This window comes from Muntiacus reevesi, chromosome 3 (genome assembly GCF_963930625.1).
Source record: "Muntiacus reevesi chromosome 3, mMunRee1.1, whole genome shotgun sequence".
NCBI classification, from domain to species: Eukaryota; Metazoa; Chordata; class Mammalia; order Artiodactyla; family Cervidae; genus Muntiacus; species Muntiacus reevesi.
Genome location: NC_089251.1, coordinates 234,417,480 through 234,440,849, shown reverse-complemented (window position 1 = coordinate 234,440,849; position 23,370 = coordinate 234,417,480). Strand labels below are relative to the sequence as shown.

At 37.7% G+C, this 23,370-nt stretch overlaps 1 protein-coding gene across 1 annotated transcript in view; it reads left to right on the top strand.

Moving 5' to 3' along the window:
• PLA2R1 (phospholipase A2 receptor 1) overlaps positions 1 to 23,370 on the top strand; it is a 118,757-nt gene that overhangs the window by 76,586 nt on the left and 18,801 nt on the right. Inside the window, 8 exon segments of the mRNA XM_065931620.1 lie at positions 628 to 773; positions 5,446 to 5,530; positions 7,309 to 7,441; positions 8,014 to 8,049; positions 8,729 to 8,886; positions 17,357 to 17,421; positions 17,690 to 17,796; positions 19,458 to 19,597. Coding sequence (XP_065787692.1) covers positions 628 to 773; positions 5,446 to 5,530; positions 7,309 to 7,441; positions 8,014 to 8,049; positions 8,729 to 8,886; positions 17,357 to 17,421; positions 17,690 to 17,796; positions 19,458 to 19,597 — 870 coding nt within the window.

Genomic DNA, 23,370 nt, shown 5'->3' with positions numbered 1-23,370 from the left:
ACCCCAGTATTCTTGCCTGGAGAGTCTCATGGACAGAGGAGCCTGGTGGGCTCTGGTCCATGGGGTCACAAAGAGCTGGACACGACTGAGCATAAAAAGAACACACAAGACTCAAAGCCCTAGAAATACACCTGCCTTAGGTTTCAGGTCTCATTTCTCATTTCTTCCCCCGAGTCAGCCAGATTCCTTCAGCCACAGAATACTGGGTCTAATCCTAGCTCTGCTAGTCTGTGGCTGTGTTGACCTGAAATTTGTAACCTGAAATTTGTTGACCTGAAATTGTAAATTTCTCTTAGCCTGATTCTCCTCATCTCTTGACAAACATTTTACTAAGGGACAAGCATATACAAGTCATAGGATATTTAGGAGGGGGGCAAAAAGAATTCTTATGGAGGAAAAGAGTCCTCATCATATCCTCCTCACATCTTTGTTTTGAGAATAAAATGAGATAATAGTTTTTAGACAAGTAGATACATTTTAGTTCAATAAATGTTATGTCTCCTTTCTCGGTCAAGCCTTTAATGTAGAATAATGACAACAATTATATTACTGTAATCCTTTTGTCCAGAATTAAACAGCCTTATGTTATTTATGACTGTGTCAACCTTTTTCCCTTTTTCTATACAGGTATTTCATAGTGAAAAAGTCCTGATGAAAAGAACATGGAGAGAAGCTGAAGAATTTTGTGAAGAATTTGGAGCTCATCTTGCAAGCTTTGCCCATATTGAGGAAGAGAATTTTGTGAATGAGCTTTTACATTCAAAATTCAATCGGTAAATACTTGTTAATTTTGAAAAATTGCAGTCAAATATTTTGTCTCCCAGTGATGACTTCTTAGGGTTGAGTATTCCAAATATTTGGAGTGTTTGGGATATTCAAAACCTCAAGTATTTAAGTTTAAAACCAACAAGCAACTAGTTATGAGAGCAAAATACATACTTAAAATTTTATATTTATATTGCACTAAGTTCTCATTCCATAAAACAATGAACAAAGTAATGATTGTTTTGATACTTCAAATCTTTTCTGTGTGCCTCATAACAGAATTTTAGGGTTTTTCTGCCAAGTTCAGACATTACCTATCCCAGTGATTTTCCAAGTGTTATGTGAAGGTCTGAAGGGTCCTGAACCCCCAGAGCAGAAGTGTTATCTGAGTGTCTGGAACGTCCTGAACCCCCAGAGCAGGGAGGTCAAGTGGGCAGTCAGCTTCTTGTTCACTGACTCGAGTCACCAGAGTAGGTCCAACCGACTTCACTTCCAGGTGTTTTGTATGCAGAAGGGATCCATGTGAGATTTTGTTTGAAAAAAAGAAAGTCTCATTAATTTTTAAAAAAAATTCCAATCCAACCTTCTAATGTTACATTTGAGGAAACATACATTCACTTGTTTGCATCCATCTTGCAAGTTTACAGAATCTTCAATTCTGTGAAGTTAGAAAATCAATCAAATTTAAATTTGAAGAAACATAAGAGGTCTTGTGCTACCTCCAGTCCAGTAGGGGAATTTCTTCTACCAAATGCCTATGGCCACCTACCGTCTACATAATTCTTTTCAGTTTCAAAGTGCTCCTTACTTGGGATATAATCCATTCCATTGTTGGAGGCTAGTTTCAAAGATCAACTTTGTAGTAAGCCAGAGCAATACAGATTAAGTCCACTCAATTTTCAAATATTTGAAAACAGCCATCATGTTCTCTTTTAGCATGCCTTCTCACTCCTTGGCCTCTTACTGTAGAATGTTCTTGTCTTAGCATGTATTTTGGGAATGTCTTCTGTGAAAGGGACACTACTATATGCATGAAAGTGAAAGTGATAGCCGCTTAGTCGAGTCTGATTCTTTGTGACCCCATGGACTGTGGCCTGCCAGGCTCCTCTGTCCATGGGATTCTGCAGGCAAGAATATTGGAGTGGGTTGCCATGCCCTCCTCCAGGGGAATCTTCCCAACCCAGGGATCGAACCCAGGTCTTCTGCACTGCAGGTGGATTCTTTACCATCTGAGCCACCAGAGATGCATGGGTGGCTGGAAAATGCAACAGATGTGACACAAAATCCTACCCCTGAGGATGTTGTGGTCTGAGAGGAGGAGGGGTGGCACACTTTCATACATTTATTTTAACACAAACAAATATAATACTGAGTACTGTGTTCCAAGCTCTGGAAGTCTGAAGTCTCAATGAAACACTTATCTGAATCTCTGAGAAAATCCAGAACTACTTTTTGAGGGAAATCCTGGCCTACCCCATAAGTTTCCTTTAGGACCCTCCCCTCAGAAGGTTAATGTGTAACACCACCAAATTATTCACCTCTAGCGTCTATAAAAATGACCTTAAAGGTGGTACTATCTCCCAATGTGTGTCTCATGGAGTACTCCAGGGGAAATAGGAGGATTTTGTGTGGTCAAATATGTTTGCAAAACAAGGTGCTATCTTGGAAATTTGCCACATACATTAGTATTGTAAAGGCTTCTAGAAGGAAGCTCTTTCTTTGACCACAAAACTTTTTTTTTTTTTTTAATACCACTTATCTAAAATGCCGTAGAACTGCTAGGCCCTGCAAGAAATGCTGGCCTGAGACCATGGATCCCAAACTTGGCTGATTCTCACACTCACTTGGGAAACTTGATAACAAGGCGCCCTCTAGTCTCATGCCAGGGCTGCTGAGTCAAACAGATTCTCCGAGGCTGAGGAAAAGTTAAAGAAGCTTCCTGGTTTATTGGATTGCTAGCCACGTATGGGGCCTCAGATCCAAGGGAGATGTGATCATCTCCACTGTTATAAGTTGTAACTTGGCTTCATGACCTCAGTTCAGTCAGTTCAGTTCAGTCGCTCAGTCGTGTCTGACTTTTTGCAACCCCATGGACTGCAGCATGCCAGGCCTCCCTGTCCATCACCAACTCCCAGAGTTTACTCAAACTCATGTCCACTGAGTCAGTGATGCCCTCGAATCTTCTCCTCCTGCCTTCAATCTTTCCCAGCATCAGGGTCTTTTCAAACGAGTCAATTCTTCACATCAGGTGGCCAAAGTATTGGAGTTTCAGCTTCAGCATCAGTTCTTCCAATGAACACCCAGGACTGATCTCCTTTAGGATGGACTGGTTGGATCTCCTTGCAGTCCAAGGGACTCTCAAGAGTCTTCTCCAACACCACAGTTCAAAAGCATCAATTCTTCAGCACTCAGCTTTCCTTATAGTCCAACTCTCACATCCATACATGACTACTGGAAAAACCATAGCTTTGACTAAATGGACCTTTGTTGGCAAGTAATGTCTAGGTTGGTTATAACTTTTCTTCCAAAGAGCAAGTGTCTTTTAATTTCATGGCTGCAGTCACCATCTGCGGTGATTTTGGAGCTCAATAAAATAAAGTCTGCCACTGTTTCCCCATCTATTTGCCATGAAGTGATGGGACCAGATGCCATGATCTTAGTTTTCTGAATGTTGAGTATTAAGCCAACTTTTTTCACTCTCCTCTTTCACTTTCATCAAGAGGCTCTTTAATTCCTCTTTGCTCTCTGCCACAAGGGTGGTGTCATCTGCATATCTGATTTGATATTTGTCTTGGCAATCTTGATTCCAGCTTGTGCTTCATCCAGCCCAGCATTTCTCCTGATGTACTCTGCATATAAGTTAAATAAGCAGGGTGACAATACACAGTCTTGACATACCCCTTTCTCTAATTGGAACCAGTCTGTTGTTTCATGTCCAGTTCTAACTGTTGCTTCCTGACCTGCATACAGATTTCTCAAGAGGCAGGTCAGTTGGTCTGGTATTCCCATCTCTTTAAGAATTTTCCAGAGTTTGTTGTGGTCTACACAATCAAAGGCTCAGCCCCTTGTAAAACATCCTTTCATACTTGTGTATTGTAAGGTCTGCCCTATGAAACAATACATGCAAACTGCCTCCAAGTTTGCTGTAACATCAAGTTTCATTATATCACTTCTGTTTATATAAATTCTCACACTTGGAATGTCTCACAGAATTCAGTGTCAAGTCAAGTATCTATCAAATTATTGATATTCACAAAATCACACCTAATCACAAAAGCTATATAATGTATATTCTACTCTTTGTCCAAGACTGCCAGGGAGTTCAGTCAAATCTCATGCTTAATTATACCAAACAAACCATCATTTATTAACAATAATTAATAATATTAATAATTATTATAATTATAACAATAATTAATAATGCTCATCATTAGCATAGTGCTTCTTCTTCTTCCTATGGCACTGTTTTTCTATTTTTATTTTTATCATATATTAACTAGTTAAAATTATACAACTTTAGGCAATCGTTGGAGAGAAAATAAATACCAGTTCATATTCTAGGAGTGAGTATATGGCAGGAAAAATGTAGAACCCTAAATTCAGTGAGAAAAAAAATAAAAACTTCTCAACACAGGGAGAGTGATGTGGGTCTTCAGCCTGGTCACTGAGATGAATCTGCCTAGCTTAAGCTTAAGGCAGCATTCTCACCTTCCCACAACCTTAAATGTAAGCTATAATCATGCCAGTGACCAGTGGGTCTCAGTGATGCTGGAATTTTCCAAGTCACATTTTACTTTCATTTGTATCATTCAGTAAAAAGAGCTCAAACATCTGAGGAGATATTTCACAATAGGCTTGTTTCTGTGCACTAAGGAAAATAAAGCATCTGTCATGACTTCTCAATCCTTTAAATCTTTAATTCTTCAAAATTATCCTCAGAAAACTATCTTAGTGAGATGGTTCATTGTACTATTAGCCTTTATTGCTTGATGTATTGAATACTCTGTGGTTTAACATATTGCTCCACCACCTAATAGGAGGGAAGATGGTTCTCTGTGGGGCTTCTCATGAAGTCTAACCAGTGGTGATGGCTGAAGTTAATCTACCATGGCTCAGACTGATTCATCGTGGAATTATTTACCCTGAGATATGGTTGGAGGAACCAAACCTGCTGTAAACCTTTTATTAAATGGTGGTGGTGGTGATTAACCCTCAGAGAGTACATGAACATTTGACAAAAGAACAACAAACATAGAAAAGTAATATAAATATGCAGTAAAGTAGTAAATAAATAGGGAAAAGTAGGGAAAAGATGTTCCCAAATTTCTTACCAACTCACTTTCATGTATTCTTGCCCTAATTGAAAGGTGGTGCCATTCCTAACGACCATGAGAAAGCCATATTCTTAATATGGGCAGACTTTTCTCCCAACTGCCCATCCCCAATGAGCATACCATACAAACCAAGAGAGGTGGGAAGTGAGATTAGTCTTTGCTCAGTTCATTTTATAGCTCTGGTTTTGCTTACGGGAAATGGTCAATAAATGCTTGCTCACTTATCAGTTCTGCTAGTCATGTCAGCTATCTCCTGCATAACTAAATACTTCAAAGAATTTTTGAACCTGTTACATAATATTGTGAATTCATTGCAAAGGGCCAAGTTTAGTTTTTCTCTTCACAGGACAGAAGAAAGGCAGTTCTGGATTGGATTTAATAAAAGAAACCCACTGAATGCTGGTTCTTGGGAATGGTCTGATGGAACTCCTGTAAGTCTTTCCAAGCTGGAGAAAAGGAAATGAATTTAAAGCAGGTGGCCCTGGAACCACTTGGTAAACCAACCAAGAGAATCTGGAAAGAACAGCCATGTTCCCTATGACTCAGACCTAAATCAAAAACTGCCCCAGACCTTGGTATTAAAAGAGTTATTTCAGCAAGGTCTTGAGAAACCTTTGCTAGCCAGATAGTTCCAAAACTAGCTATAAAATCTCATCCTAAAAGGAAATAAAAATCTCTGAAAAAGCCCTGGAAACCATCTCCCATGTGAAGAATCTCCAGCAGAGAAGCAACTATTCTTTAAAATAATACCATGCTTCCTTTGCCCCATCCTCCCTCTCCTGCATAGCACCTGATCATATGAGGGTGAGACCCTTGTCTATGTCACAGTGAAAAGAAATATCTTCAGTTTCTCTCACTTTAAAAGAACAGAAATGCCAGGTTTAAGAAGCTGCACCTCCTTCTCAGTCAAAGAAAATTTTTTGGGAGGAAAAAAATTGTTTCTCATTCAGCCTCTTATGTGTAAAAGCCTCATGTAGGAAAGAAGGAACTCACAATTACATTTTTTTTTTCAGGCACTATGAGAATTTCTGAGATCTTTCTCATGATAGGGAAAAAAAAAAAAAAACAGAAGCAGTAACCCAGATTAAAATGAGATCCATCTGAAGGCACAAGAAAAATCAAATTGTATAGTTTCACCAGTGAACTGGGGTTAGCAACAGCCTGCAGTAAGCATTTAATACAGCTCCTATTCATTGACCCCCAGTTAAGTTCTGAGCACTGAGCTGAGTGCAACCCTGCATCATCTCTTTTCATCATTACAGTGATTCAACATAGTGGGTGTTAAACTGATTAAGTAGTTTGCCTAAAATAATAGTTATATATATATATATAACTTATATATATATATATATATATATATATATATATATAAGTTAGATAAATTATTGCATGACTTTGTACATATTTGAAGGCAAGTATGTGGTAGTGGTTTAGTTGCTAAATTGTGTCCAACTATTGCGACCTCATGGATGATATAGCCTGCCAGGCTCCTCTGTCCATGGGATTTCCCAGGTAAGAATACTGGAGTGGCTTGCCATTTCCTTCTCCAGGGGATCTTCCCAACCCAGGGATTGAACCTGTGTCTCCTGCATTGCAGGCAGATTCTTTACCCCTAAGCTACCAGGGAAGCATAAATCGTTTCAAAACCCTCTGTTTTTCAGATTTTTACCTGAGTCTTACTCATGGTCTGTCCACATTTCTGTCAAGTAGTCACTAAATTATTGAGAAGTTTGAATCTCTAGTCAATACTCCTGTTGTATGATCATTCATATAAATGATAGTTTCTTGATTAAAGCTAGGGTTGACTTAGAAGTTAGTATTAGAGACTAAAAGCAAAAGAATCTACATCAAAGATGAGATTCAATTCTGAAAGATCCTTGAGCCACTAAAATGTTTACCCAGGATCCCAGAGCTAGCCAAACCTTAAAGTGAGAAAACAGTGCAAGTTCATCTGACTTAGTCCTTCTGGAGAAAGGAGTAGCATGCCTCTTTTAAAAAAAAAATAAAAAACAGAAAAAGAATCTTCAAGAAAAAAATGCTGAAGTTTTCATTAGCTTGCTTTTCACAAATGTGGAACCACCTTTAACTGGCATCATAACTTGCTTACTCCAGAAGTCTATTGTGATTTTCTACAGGGCTGCCTTTTTGATCATTTGAAACCTTTTGTGGGGAATCAATATTAAGGAATAATGAACTTCATCTGCTGCAGGTTGTCTCTTCATTTTTAGACAATTCTTATTTTGGAGAAGATGCAAGAAACTGTGCTGTTTATAAGGCAAATAAAACGTTGCTACCCTCATACTGTGGTTCCAAACGTGAATGGATATGCAAAATTCCAAGAGGTAAACATATTAAGATCTTTACTATTTGTTTGCTTCCTAATCATCTATAGCATTTTCCCAAGGCAACAGGTACAGAGGTCTAAAATTTAAGCAGTCTGGACCACAGTACCAGCAACCTTCATGATGAACCAGATTGCACCATTTTAGCAAAAAATGTCTATCATGGTGGAATGAGAAAAAATGACACCAGTGCAGTATGCTAAGTTAGTGGGAAATGAAGATAACTGCCATGTTGTGGAGTATCGTATTTTGCAAGTACAACCTGGAAGAAATGTCACTGTGACATTACAAACAAACAAAATGACTTACCAGATGAGTAAGTGAAAGCACCAGCACAGTGTGTGACACAGAATAGGCTCTCAATAAGTGTTCATAACCTTTTTTCTTTAACCAGAGCACTCTCTTGAGCCTCCTCTTCAAGTAGGAGAACTGATCAGTTTCCAAACAACATCTGGTTCTCAATAATCTTTTAAAAAGCAAAGTCCAAAATACTGTGTTTAGGCCTGAAGAAATTCAGATATAGTACATCTGAAAATAAATGTCACTCATACTGGCTTGCTTTTACTTTACAGATGTGAGACCCAAGGTTCCACCCTGGTATCAGTATGGTAAGAACTACTCCTGAATTTCTAACTTTATGTTACTTTATACCATTACTGTTATTACATAGCACCAATGGAGTTACTCTTTTCTTGTGTCAATTAGGAACTAATTTGTTCAAATTAACCATTTATAAGTAATCAAACTAGGGGCTTCTTTTGTGGTCCAGTGAGTAAGACTCGACACTCCCAATACAAGAGGCCCTGGTTTCATCCCTGGTCAGGGAGCTAGATTCCACATGCCGCAACTAACTAATGATCCTGCATGCCACAACAAAGATGGAAGATCCCACCTGCCACAACTAAGACCCAGTGCAGCCAAATAAATAAATACATTTTTTTTTCCCTTTGGTTGGTGGTAGTTTTATATAAATACATATTTTTTAAAAATCAAAATGTCATTAAATATTACTAAAGACTAATATCATAGCTTAACTCCATTTTTATGGCACACGATTTTAAAATATGCATCTAGCCCAGACTTTGGAATATACGTGTTTCATATATGAAAGAGACCAGTGAAAATAAGTAAACTGTATACTTATGTATGTGTGGAACTGGACTAGGAACACACATTTTCTTAACGTTGAGTGACTAAATTACACACGTGAGTTCAATCATAGCACACCCTGTTTAAGTTTGCATTACAAAACTGCTGTATCACTTCCATTGCTTATTTCTCTTTCAGATGCACCCTGGCTCTTTTATCAGGATGCAGAGTACCTTTTTCATATTTCTGCCTCGGAATGGTCCTCCTTTGAGTTTGTCTGTGGCTGGCTGCGCAGTGATATTCTCACTATTCATTCTGCACATGAACAAGAATTCATCCACAGCAAAATAAGAACGGTACTTAAATTCGATTAACTATGAGAAACTCAGAGCTTAACTCTTTCTTCTGTCCTTGAGGAGTTTTGTTTTCAAAAGACTTCAGACATTGATTTGTTTCATTGAAAGTCTTAGATTTTTAAGAATTGTTTTTCCTCCTGTTAGAGGAAATAATGGAAACACAGGTTTCCTATGCTCGTGAGTTATTTCACTTCTCGTGCTTTTTTAGCAACAAGGATGAGCGAGTAGCATTTTATTGTTTTGTGAGGTTCATTCCATCATTCAATGCATATTTATTCTGAATCTACAATTCTAGGGACTGAGGTTTTATCAGTGCTTACAATAGATCAAATTTCTATCCACCTGGAGCTTATAGTCTAGTCTAGGAAGAAAGACTGCAAGCAATGCAAGTAAATAGAACTTCGTAGTATTTTAGAAAAAGGTAAGTGGATAGAGGCACGCAGGAAGATGAAACACTGATTACGAACAAGGACTACTGGGAGGTGCGTGCTGTTTTAAAATTCCAAATTTTACTCATAAGAGTATAATATTTTTTAGACTCTATACAGAAAATGATAAGGAGTGGTTCTACATTTCAACTTCAGATAAAGACTGGACTTAATCCTTTGAGAAGCTAGGCTAATCAGAAAGGAGCATGCAAAATCTGTTAAATATGAAATAGACTACCAAGGAATAGTGTCAGGTTTTCAGTGTATTCCTTCAGCAAGCATTTACTGAGCATTAGCTTTGTCTCAGGCACTGTGGTATTTGCCAAGGACACAAAAATGAGATACAGTCAGTGTCTTTAAAAAGCTGGAAATAACACGATGTAGTAAGAGAAAAGAGAGCAGTCTATATAGATTACCGAGGCGGCACCAGGGAGGAACAACCTCATTCCTAATTTTCCCCAGGAAACTGTTAAAGGTAAGAGAGAGTCTTTTTTCTTTTTTCCATAATTTAACGTTATTTCATGGTCTCCAGGAATCCTTTATTAATCTATCATCTTTTCATATGTTTGTAAGTTAGCTGTTAAAAAGAAGTTCTATGTTAAAGCATCCTTGACTTGTAAGAGAAATGTCTTCCCTCCCATCTCATAGGGCTTTCCTGTCTCTGTAATTCTCTCTGATACACATACAGTGAGGAGGATGCAGGTTGGGTCCACTACTGAGTTTTGATGGAAAAGCCAAGAACCAGAGGGGCTAGGTGACGAGAACCAGAGGGGTTAGGTGACGACTGCACCGCCCCACAGAGACACAGTAGCAGACCAACCAGGAGAACAGGATATTCCCTAGTATCGGTTCATGCATTATATTGCTACTGTTCGTCTCCTACATATGGAACACTCAAGTCAAAACCAGAACATTCAGTATCAACGAGTTATATATCACGACCTCAGAAAATACATTTGTTTCTTTAGCTAGACAGCAGAGGCAGACTCCTTGCCCCAAGTGGCAGTAATAAGAGACCAGGTGAATGGCTAAACACCAATCTATCAACATGTAAAGGGCACATCCCAAAAGGAAGTGATCATTGGCCAATACTTACTGTAACAGTGTCAAGCACTGTGAAGCACTAATGTTTAATGGCATTCAATCTTTCTAAGAACTCCCTGTGGGAAGTCTGTCATCAGCAGATTTTACAGATGGGGAAGCTAAGACTCTAAAGAGGTGAAACAACTTTGTTACACAGCAGCTATTTGGAATTTGGAAGTGAACCCAAGTCATCTGACTTAAAAGGTCACTTTCAAAAACCGCTGTGGGCAGCAGAATAGCATATGCCTTATATTAAAACAATCCATCCTCCAAAAGGTAGCCCTTGTATATTGTTGGTGGGAATGTAAATTGGTGCAGCCACGATGGAAAACAGCACAAAGCTTCCTCAAAGAATCCAACAATTCCACTCCTAGGTATATATCTGAAAAAAATAAATACACTAATTTTAAAAGATACATGCACCCCAATGTTCATCAGTCAGTTCAGTTCAGTTGCTCGGTCCTGTCCCACTCTTTGCTACCCCATGGACTGCAGCACGCCAGGCTTTTCTGTCCATCACCAATTCCCGGAGCTTGCTCAAACTCATGTCCATTGAGTCACTGATGCCATCCAACCATCTCATCCTCTGTCATCCCCTTCTCCTCCTGCCTTCAATCTTTCCCAGCATCAGGGTCTTTTCAAATGAGTCAGTTCTTCACATCAGGTGACCAAAGTATTGGAGTTTCAACTTCAGCATCAGTCCTTCCAATGAATATTCAGGACTGATTTCCTTTAGGATGGACTGGGTGGATCTCCTTGCAGTCCAAGGGACTCTCAAGAGTCTTCTCCAACACCACAGTTCAAAAGCATCAATTCTTCAGTGCTCAGCTTTCTTTATGGTCCAACTCTCACATCCATACATGACTTCTGGAAAAACCATAACTTTGACTAAATGGACCTTTGGGGGCAAAGTAAGCGTCTCTGCTTTTTTAATGTGCTATCTAGGTTGGTAATAGCTTTTCTTCCAAGGAGCAAGTGTCCCTAATTTCATGGCTGCAGTCACCATCTGCAGTGATTTTGGAGCCCAAGAAAATAAAGTCTGTCACTGCTTCCACTGTTTCCCCATCTATTTGCCATGAAGTGATGGGACCAGATGCCATGATCTTCGTTTCGAATGTTGAGCTTTAAGCCAATTTTTTTCAGTCTCCTCTTTCACTTTCATCAAGAGGCTCTTTAGTTCTTCTTCACTTTCTGCCATAAGGGTGGTGTCATCTGAATATCTGAGGTTATTGATATTTCTCCCAACAATCTTGATTCCAGCTTGTGCTTCATCCAGCCCAGCGTTTCTCATGATATACTCTGCATATAAGTTAAATAAGCAGGGTGACAATATAGAGCCTTGACGTACCCTTTTCCCAATGTGGAACCAGTCCGTTGTTCTATGTCTGGTTCTAACCTGTTGCTTCTTGACCTGCATGCATCTCAGGAGGCAGATCAGGTGGTCTGGTATTCCCATGTCTTTCAGAATTTTCTAGTTTGTCATGATTCACACAGTCAAAAGCTTTAGTGTAGTCAGTGAAGCAGAAGTAGATGTTTTTCTGGAATTCTGTTACTTTTTCTATGATCCATCAGATGTTGGCAATTTGATCTCTAGTTGCTCTGCCTTTTCTAAATCCAGCTTGAATATCTAGAAGTTCTCAGTTCATGTACTATTGAAGCCTGGCTTGGAGAAGTTTGAGCATTACTTTGCTAGCGTGTGAGATGAATGCAACTGAGTGACCATTCTTTGGCATTGCCTTTCTTTGTAATTGAAATGAAAACTGACTTTTCCAGTCCTGTGGCCACTGCTGAGTTTTCCAAATTTGTTGGCGCATTGAGTGCAGCACGTTCACAGCATTGTCTTTTAGGATTTGAAATAGCTCAGCTGGAATTCCATCACCTCCACTAGCTTTGTTCATGGTGATGCTTCCTAAGGCCCACTTGACCTCACACTCCAGAATGTCTGGCTCTAGGTGAGTGATCACAGCATCATAGTTATCTGGGTCATTAAGATCTTTTTTGTATAGTTCTTCTGTGTATTCTTGCCACCTCTTCTTAATATCTTCTGCTTCTGTTAAGTCCATACAATTTCTGCCTTTTACTGTGCCCATCTTTGTATGAAATGTTTCCATGGTATCTCTAACTTTCTTGAAGAGATGTCTAGTCTTTCCCATTCTATTGTTTTCCTCTATTTCTTTGCACTGATCACTGAGGAAAGCTTTCTTACCTCTCCTTGCTATTCTTTGGAACTCTGCATTCAAATGCGTGTATCTCTCCTTTTCTCCTTGGCCCTTTAATTCTCTTCTTTTCTCAGCTATTTGTAAGGCCTCATCAGCCAACCATTTTGCCTTTTTGCATTTCTTTTTCTTGGGGGTGGTTTTGATCACAGCCTCCTATACAATGTTTTGAATCTCCATCCATAGTTCTTCAGGCACTCTGTCTATCAGATCTAATCCCTTGAATCTATTTGTCATTATAAACATAAGGGATTTGATTTAGGTCATACCTGAATGGTACAGTGGTTTTCCCTACTTTCTTCAATTTAAGTCTGAATTTGGCAATAAGGAGTTCATGGTCTGAGCCAAAGTCAGCTCCCTGTCTTGTTTCTGCTGACTGTATATAGCCTCTCCATCTTTGGCTGCAAAGCAGATAATGAGTCTGGCTTCGATGTTGACCATCTGGTGATGCCCATGGGTAGTCTTCTCTTGTGTTGTTGGAAGAGGGTGTTTGCTCTGACCGGTGTGTTCTCTTGGCAAAATTCGTTAGTCTTTCTCCTGCTTCACTTTGTACTGCAAGGCCAAACTAGCTTGTTACTCCAGGTATCTCTTGACTATGTTCTTTTGCATTCCAGTCCCCTGTGACGAAAAGGACATCTTTTTTGTGTGTTGGTTCTAGAAGGTCTTGTAGGTCCTCATAGAACCGTTCAACTTCAGCTTCTTTGACATCAGTGATTGGGGCATAGACTTAGATTACTGTGATATTGAATGGTTTGCCTTGGATTCAAACAGAGATCATTCTGTCATTTTTGAGATTGCACCCAAGTACTGCATTTTGGACTCTTTTGTTGACTATGAGGCCTCCTAGATTTCTTCCAAGGGATTCATGCCCACAGTAGTAAATGTAATGGTTATCTGTATTAAACTTGCCTGTTCCAGTCCATTTTAGTTCACTGATTCCTAAAATGTTGATGTTCACTCTTGCCATCTCCTGTTTGACCACTTCCACTTGAAACCTTAACTCATGGACCTAACATTCCAGTTTCCTATGCAATACTGTTCTTTACAGCATTGGACTTTACTTCTGTCATCAGTCACATCCACAACTGGGTGTTGTTTTTGTTTTGGCTCAGCCTCTTCATTCTTTACTGAGCTCTTCTCCAGTAGCATATTGGGCATCTACCAACCTGGAAAGTTCTTCTTTCAGTGTCATATCTTTTTGCCTTTATAAAAAGGCATGTTCATGGGGTTCTCAAGGCAAGAATACTGAAGTGGTTTGCCATTCCCTTCTCCAGTGGACCACATTTTGTCAATAGCCAAGATAGGAAAATAATCTAAGTGTCCACCAACAGATAAGTGAATAAAGATGTGTCATATATATACAGTGGAATATTAGTCATAAAAAGAATGAAACTTTGCCATTTGCAGCAACATATATGGACCAAGAGGGTATGATGCTTCATGAAGTAAGTCAGAGAAAGAGAAATACTGTGTGGTATCACTTACATGTGGAATCTAAAAAATAAAACAAATGATGAATATAACAAAATAAAAACAAACTCATAGATACAGAAAATGAACTAGTGATGATCACTGGGGAGAAGAAAAGGGGAGGGACAAGATAAGGTAGAGGATTAAGAACTATAACCTACTATGTATAAAATAAATAAGCTTCAAGGATATATTATACACAGGGAAATATAGCCATTGTTTTACAATAAATTTAGTGGAGTATAATCTATAAAAAATTTTGAATCACTATGTTATACACATGAAACTAATATAATATTGTAAATTAACTATACCTCAATTTTTTAATTAATTAAAAATAATATAAAATCCCTCCCCAAATGATAGCTGCCATCTCTGTCTCAGACATGAACAGTGAAGGACTTCTTTGATCCTTCCAGCAGAGCTTAGGTCTTTGGAGAACCTCTGTATTCTTCTCTTTTCACCTTTTCCTTAATTCACTCTCTCAGTCTTTGGTGGTTGGGAAGCCAGTGGGAATGGCTGAGTTAATACCTCTCATGGAATGGAATAGTAAAACCCCATGGGTTTAGCCATTTAAGAAGGCTTAGCCAGTGCCATGATCTAGAGTTGAGGATTAGATCTAGTGATCCCAAACCAGACAAACCCTGTGGTGTCTTAGATGGTAAAAGTGTTACCCAGCCTATGACCACGTTGATACAGAATGTTCTTTCAGTATTACAGGTGAGTGGCTGACTGATCCAACACCACAGTGTGCTACAGAAGGAAGTTATCAGAGGGTAAAGGATGGGGAGACACAGAATGGGGCGAGGGAGCCAAAGGGAATAGGTATCAATTTAGAGAAAAGAATACTGTATAATTCTAAAGCAGTTCTTCCTCCTGCATAATTTGTAGCTATTGGGCAATTTTTGTTCAAGGCAGTGGTAGTATTTGTGGTAACCTACATTTCTTAGGTCAGTCCAGAAGTTCTGGGTGAGGAACTAAACATGCAGAGGTCATACCACTCATTTTTGTGGCACACCCATCCTATAATTGCAGAAAGAATAGAAGTAATTAAATATTTTAAAAGTTACATATGTATTGTATAGCTTCTCTACAAAGAACAGTAACTCAGAAATATGAAAGACAAAAATAGCATTCTTTTGGGGAATAGAACTAATTATTGAGAAAGAAAACTGGATGCAGTTTTTTAAAAGGCTGAAGCAGAATTTTTTTAATAGAATGTTTCCATCTTGAAAAAGTGATGAGGCATAATTTCCTCTTTGACTAACAGAAGACCACAAGGCATGATCAGAGGGAGTTTTTGAGAACAAATTTTTTGAGTCATCTTATTGGTCAGATCAATGCCAAAAAAATAAAAACAATGAGCACTTTATGAGTTGTTTGACATGAACTAATATTGTTATGCTCTGTTGTGCAATAAATATTTGCATTTCAAAATTGCAATTTACCCTCATTTTTTCAATTTTATTTCAAAAAATTTCTAACAAAAGTATATAAAATCTACTAGTCATCCCCCCAAATCTGGTGTTTTAAATTCTTAAAATAATTTGGTTTTGCTATTTTTATGGAAACATTTTAAGAGATAACAGGTTGTTCTCCCTTATATTGCTTTGTAGATTAGTATATTGGATATTACTGTGGGTTATTTGTTTATGGTAAGTGTTCTTTCCATATGATGCTATCTATAATGAATGCTTGTAAAAAAACATAATTGATATTATGAAGTCCATTGTTGTATCACATTTTTTATACAAAAGAATACTAGTATCTTTTATTGTTGTGGTTTTACACCTAAACTGAAATTCACAACATCTATTTTTCACATTGGATTTTTCCACTCTGAGTATTTTCTAACTTGACCTACGAAGTTCTGTCCCATATCACAATGGGTTGTGATGTACCACGTGGAGGATTACCATGCTATAATTGAGGTGGTAATAAATATGCCACTTAAGATGCGGTAGTTGTAATTTTTCTTTAGAGATCCTTAATTGGGGCAATGAACAATCAGACCATGATTTCCATTATTGTTGCACACGAGACCTCTTTAGATTGAATGAAATGGTTGTGGTTCTCCCACTGAGTTCACAGCCAGTCTCCATGGACCCATTCCAAAGGCTGACAATAGGAGCCTAAATTCAGCATGTAAGAACATGTCTGTGAAACAACACCTCAGGGAGCCAAAATTACAGTCGCTCCATCTTGCATTATTCACAAATTGCTGATGTGGCAGACAGCCACACTGGTTAAGGAGTAAAAATACTCGTGTATAAATTAGAATGTTAGAGAGCTATTAGGTTCTGTTGTATGATGACCTGAAATTCACATGGAAAAATATATATCTATTTTTAAATGCATATCCAAGTCTTTACAGAAGAAATGAAAGTGAAAATTTAAATGTATAATGCCTTCAAATTAACAGGTTTTTAGCATAAGAAATTAAGTTACATTTCACACACAGCACACACACAATAAAGAATATTGATTTAGAGGCCTTAGAGAAATCCTTAATACCTCTTCTTCCTTTATAGTTGAAGAGGGAATTTCAATTTCCTGGGTCATAAGTCCAGTATTACATCTGGTCTAATGTGTATATGCACATGCATGTCTGTGATGTTTCAAGTTTATTCTTTATTGTACTGAGATCTATGTGATAAATAATGGCATAAATTAATAAAACATAGAAAGGATAATTTTCTAGTTGTCAAACAGTGGAAATACTGCAGTATTCTTTTGTCCTATACTGTAGTTTCCTTTTGAATGCGGGAGAGTGCTAATACTTACAACCAGACTAATGCCTAAAATACAAGTTCTTTTTACTATTGAGGTCTTTATGCCTCGAATTGTTTTTCAAGTAGTATGGTTTTGCAGGAAATTTTTATAAATCATTGAGAGAATAAGTCACTAAACTTTTAGTTTAAAAAGGAATTCATATTCTATTTCACTTTACAATATTACTTTATAAATCCCTACTATGAGAGTTAGAAAATTTATTTTCACATATATAAGAAACATTGTAACAAAGTTATGTATGAAACTAAAATTATTTTAAATATTTGATTCCAATTTTCTTCTATAATGAGGACGGAGTAGTTTAGAATAATAAAGTTTCAGGTTTTCTCAAGATGCTAGGCCTTAGTGTATTCTTCTTTAAATAACTGGGTAAAATACTGAAGAATAGAAAGCTATTAACAGCAACCCCATTAATCTTAATAGTGTAAAGGGAAAACAAGTAGAATAAATGCTGACATTCTCTCTCTCTTTTTTAAATAGCTATCAAAGTATGGTGTAAATTGGTGGATTGGACTTCGAGAAGAAAGAGCCAATGATGAATTTCGGTATGGACCTAGATTAATTTGCATTTAACCCTATTTGACAGGTTTTTTATTTGCAGTGTGATTGGACTAGATCTTAGTGGTTAATTTGTTGAATGGCTTTCAAACATTAACTTATAAATTTTCATTTCCCCAGCTAAAGACATGAGTATTTTTTTTAATTTAATAAAATAATTATGCCTCCAGTCTATACCCCAGAACTCCAGAAATGGTGTTAGAGACTGAATGTGCAGAATGAGAGAAGGCCTTTCATTTCGTAATTTTCTTGCAGTTGGAGAGATGGATCACCAGTAACATATCAGAACTGGGACAGAGGAAAAGAAAGACCTTTGGGCCGTAATGAGAGCCAGAGGTGTGGCTTCATTTCATCCATAACAGGTTATTTTATTACTCCATTTTGGGGTTTATAATGCAAACATAATTTTCAGAAGACTTGAAGTCTCCTTTTAATTGCATTAATTCAGTGAAAAGGTTCTGTTTGGTTACTTTGCTTTTCAACCGCATGTCTTTAATTTCATCAGGCTTGTTAAGTTTCCTATAGCTTGTTCATGCATTCATGTTCTTGAAAATAATTTACATCTAGATAAGTCCTTCATCTTGAACCAAAACTACCAAAAATGTGCCCACTGAAATGGGTCAAAGACTTGCCTAATACTATTCTCTATGAAATTTCAATATGGGCCCATCAAAAAAAAAATCTCTTTGTAGTATCTAGTGTATAATTGGCCAGAACTTTAACCTCTGAAATTTTTTTCCATTTAAGAAAAATTTTCCTTGAATTCCTTGTCTGTTTTTTTACACATTTGGCCTTAATTGCTGCTTGCCTTAGAACACCAACTCTCTGTCAGTTGGATTTAGAGGCACATGTATGTCTAAAATGGATTTTTAATTCTATGCATCAGTGCAGTGTTATTGGGGTTGATTGTCCACTCATATCCATTCCTCTTTCTATCCAATAAAAGGTAATGATGTTCCTAACAGATCCTCCCAAATCAGGAGAAGTAAAAATATGGAAAGCGATCTCTGGCTTAAGGGCAACTGCAGAGAAAGGGGAGAAAAAACTATGCTGTTAATCAGCTCGCTTTTGCCAGCAGGTGTCACAACAGCCTACAGAAAGGCTGTTTGTGATTCTGGAAGAATAGCAGCTAATCTGAATTGAAAATAGCATTCCAGCCCCTCCTTCAAAATGCCAATATCTTTTTGGCTCATACCCCTCACACTAGAAAACAGAATCTTCCCTTGCAGTTTACATGCATCCTTGTCCTATTCTGGAACTTATGACTTGAATGCTAATGAAATACATTCTATAACCTTTACTTTGAAAATAAAGATTTTCTAATTATTTTCTAAGAGGCTGAGGACTTTGGGATACATCTTCCTGAGGGCATGTCTCTAAAACTGTGTGTTTTATTCAAGGGTCAGTGTTGAAAAGTGCTTCTTCCTTGGAAGTTTCTGAGTTATTTTTTCTAAAAATTTTTTCAAAATTATTATATTTTTAAGAATTAGAATAGAAATGATCATCTATTATTTTAGAATCTTTTCCCTCTTTTTACCTTGAAGTGGAATACTTTAAAACAAAGAATATTTATTTATCTTAATCTTTCAAAAATTCATATTTTCTGGCTTTTATTAAAAATTAGGAGATCTGGAAATAGCAGGCCCCCAGTCTCACATGACAACTGATTAAATCTTGCACTCTTAGTAAAACAAAAATATTACTCTACAAAAATATCCTTTGTTAAACAAGTCAGATGTTCTTAAAACTTTCAACAGTGCTGTGATTTCATTTCCAATATTTGTTTGCATTTTTCTTGTATTTGCAAAATTTCTACATTCTTAAATTAGAATTACTGATTTGGCGTTTTGCCCAGCTAGCTTTTGTCACAGAGAACTCTATAGTTAGTAGTTAAATATAGTTCAATTTCCAGATTTTAAAAAGTATGGTAAACCAAAGCAGTGATAAAAAAAAAATTGACCATTACAGAATTCCTACAGAGTCACCAATATTTCCTATCATTTCTAACCATTTTCTCCTCCAGGTCTCTGGGCTAGTGAAGAGTGTTCAGTTTCTATGCCTAGCATCTGTAAGCGAAAAAAGGTTTGGGTCATAGAAAAAAACAAAGATATTCCAAAACAACATGGAACATGTCCCAAAGGATGGTTATATTTTGACTATAAGGTAAACTTGTTTTCAAAAAGTTGCTTTTGTTTTTCTTTTGTAAATGTTAATTTTAGAATGTAATTGAAAGTGGGCCTGGCTTTGAAAAACCATGAGTTGTCCATTGGACCTGGAAATTTTTTGTCACAACTTTCAAGGGATTTGAGAAGTTTTCTATTTAGGGACAGATCTCTTGAAACAAGAAGGTTTTGTCAAAAACAGTTTTGACACCACCCTTCATTTGTACACTCAGTTTTTGCTACTGACATTGTCATTCATTGTGCTGTATGACTATTTCATTTAGGTGTGATGTGCGTGCATGCACACGTGTGTGTGTGTGTGTGTGTGTGTGTGTCTAGGCCATGTTCCCAAATGAGCTGTCAACTCCAGAGGGCCCAGACTGTTTTCCTCTTTTTTGTGTCTTTCTGCCTGGAGCTCACATAGAGCTCTACATGCCTTGTGAATTGACCAGCTAATAACGTGGCTCAGTCAACTTTGTCTTGAGCCTCATAAAGCTGGTTGCTTCTATGCAGAGTCAAATTTTTTTTTTAATTTTTTTAACTGGCCAGTGGGGATATTGTAAGCCAGATTTATTATTTCTGATACTGTCTCCAATTAGGGCTGAAACTTCCCCTCTACTCCTTGTTTTAAAATAAAATAACTTTATAGGCCTTAGGTGGAAGTAATTAAAATGCATCTCAAATTATAAATGTTTAACTCTTTGATAATTAAAAAGCTCAAACTGTGTCATAATTTCATATACTAATATGAAATTGCTCCTCCAGCATGGGCAATTTTCAGTCTATATGTTTAGTTAGATTGGCAAGGCATTCTCTCCCTTGCAATCTTCCTCTCATTGTTACGAGGTCATTTGTATTTAATACATATTTACTGAGCACATACATATTTGGGACTGATATTTTTAACTGTGGCCAAATTCACATAACATAGAATTTACTATCTTAATCATTTTTAGTGTTAAGTGCATGCTTCCCTTTAGCTCAGTCGGTAAAGAATCTGCCTGCAATGCAGAAGACCTGGGTTTGATTCCTGGGTCGGGAAGATCCCCTGGAGAAGGAAATGGCAATCCACTCCAGTATTCTTGCCTGGAAAATCCCATGGACAGAGAAGCCTGGGGGGCTACAGTCCATGGGGTCGCAAGAGTCAGACACGACTTAGCGACTTAAACCACCACCATATGCACGTTGCTGTGCAATGACTCTGCAGACCTTTCTTGCTCTTGTAAAACTGAAACTCTAAACCCATTAAACAACAGCCTCTCACTCTCCCTCTTCACAGCCCCTGGCAACCACTACTTTACTTTGTCTTTATTAATTTGACAGCTTCAAATACCACACATGAATGGAATCATATAGTACTTGTCCTTTTGTAACTGGCTTATTTCACTTAGAACAGTCCTCCATGCTCACCCATATTGTAGCAAGTGTCAGAATTTCCTTCCTCTTGAAGACTGAATAATATTCCATTATATGTACAGAGCACATTTTGTTTTTCCACTTATCCATCAATGGACATTTGAGTTTCTCCCACCTTGTAGCTGTTTCTGCTGGCAATTACATATATACATACATATATGTATGTGTGTGTGTGTATATCTTGTTTTATTGAATTTTTAAAATACACAGAACAATGATAGCATCTTACATATGAGCAGACTGAGGCTTATAACATTGTGTAGGTTTTTTTTTTGTTTTTTTTTTTAATTTTTATTTTTCAGTGGGTTTTGTCATACATTGATATGAATCAGCCATAGAGTTACACGAATTCCCCATCCCAGTCTCCCATCCCACCTCCCTCTCCACCCGACTCCTCTGGATCTTCCCAGCCCAACAGGCCCGAGCACTTGACTCATGCCTCCCACCTGGGCTGGTGGTCTGTTTCACCACAGATAATATACATGCTGTTCTTTCGAAACATCCCACCCTCCCCTTGTTTTTTTTTTTTGAAACTTACAGCAAATAAGTCTCAGGCTGAGAATCAACCTCAGATTTTCTGACGCTGAGTATTGTCCCCTTCCTACAGCTGCCTCTTCATATAAATTCTTAAGAATTACCAAATCACCTTAGTTCTGTGACACAATCGGTCCAGTGGCAGTATGAGATATTTTCTAAAATGACATAGTCGTTCTCTAAAATGTCATATAGTGTTGAAATATACTGCTTTTGATAGTCAAGAGACTTCCCTGATGGTCCAGTGGCTGACTCCACATTCCCAATGCAGAGGGCCTGGGTTTGATCCCTGGTCAGGGAACTAGATCCCACATGCCGCAACTAAGACCCAGTGCAGCCAAATATATGAATAAATAAATATCTTTAAAAAATAATTGAAACTTTCAGTCTGCTTCTTATTTTTCAAACTATAAAATATTTCTACCAGGTGTAAATTACATATACATTTCAATATGACAAAATACCAAATATTCAATAGGACTTGAGTATTACTAAGTTTTTTATTACAACCTTTGACAATTAGTTTTTAGGTTACTTTATTTTGGTAAAATATATAACATAAAATATGCTATTTAAGCCATTTTTAAGTGTACAGTTCATGGCATTAATTACATCCACAATGTTTTTCAGCCATCACTTCTGTTTCCAAAGCTTATCATCCTCCCAGACAGAAACTCTGTAACTGGCTAAGTAATACCTCCCAATTCCCTATCCCTTCCAGCCCATAAAGTGAAAGAAAGCATTAGACACTCAGTTGTGTTCAACTCTTTGCGACCCCACGGATTGCAACCCACCAGGCTCCTCTGTCTATGGAATTCTCCAGCAAGAATACTGGAGTGGGTTGCCATGCCCTTTTCCAGGCGATCTTCCTGACCCAGGGATCAAACCTGGGTCTCCCACATTGCAGGCAGATTCTTCACCATCTGAGCCACCATGGAAGTCCCCTCCAGCCCATGGTAAGCTCTAATCTATTTTCCATCTCTATGAGTTTGCCTATTCTAGATAATTCAGATAAATGAACTCATATAACATTTGCCCTTTTGTGGCAGACTTATATAACTTAGCATAATGCTTTCAAGGTTCACTCATGTTATAGCATGCATACATCCTAAAGATTCTGATTTAATTGATCCGCATGGATCCAGGCATTAGCATTTTTTAAAAGCTCCCTTGGTTATTCTAATGTGCAGTCAAACTTGCCCAGCAATGCAGCAGTTGTATAATTGAGTCTTGGAATCATTCAGAGGATTTGATTACTAAGGATATGGTCACAGCAGGCTTCATGAGAAGTGACCCGTTACAGAATGAGATTTCAGGGTCCCCAGGTGTGCCTTCCCACCCACAGTGCCCTCCCCTGCATGTTAATGGCTAAAATCCCACCGCTAGAGTCTCATTCCTTTGCCTCAACACTTTCCTGTATGTTTTTTTATGGGAAATCTTTCTGAGGTTGCCTCATCTGTCACCTCCACTTTAGAATAAGTGAGCTTATAAGATCATTAGAAAAGCTAGAAATAGGAGAATTAATGGTTGAGAGGAGTGGAAAGCCCAGTGGGGATAGTTCTGACTAACAAAAAAAGCTACAGAAGGAAAACTGGGAGACAGCAATGACAGACATTACTCACTTCAGAGTTCTAAATAAACATCAATATGTTTCACTAAACTTTGCTTCTTGCTTGTCAGTTCCTAGGACTAATTCTTACTGATTATTTCTAAGGAAAAAAAAAAATCCTACCTGGTTGACTATTTACTATTAAGAGTTTCAAAACTGAGATAGCAGAAATTGTGACTTTTCTCATGTCTCATACATTATTTTCTTCATGTTTG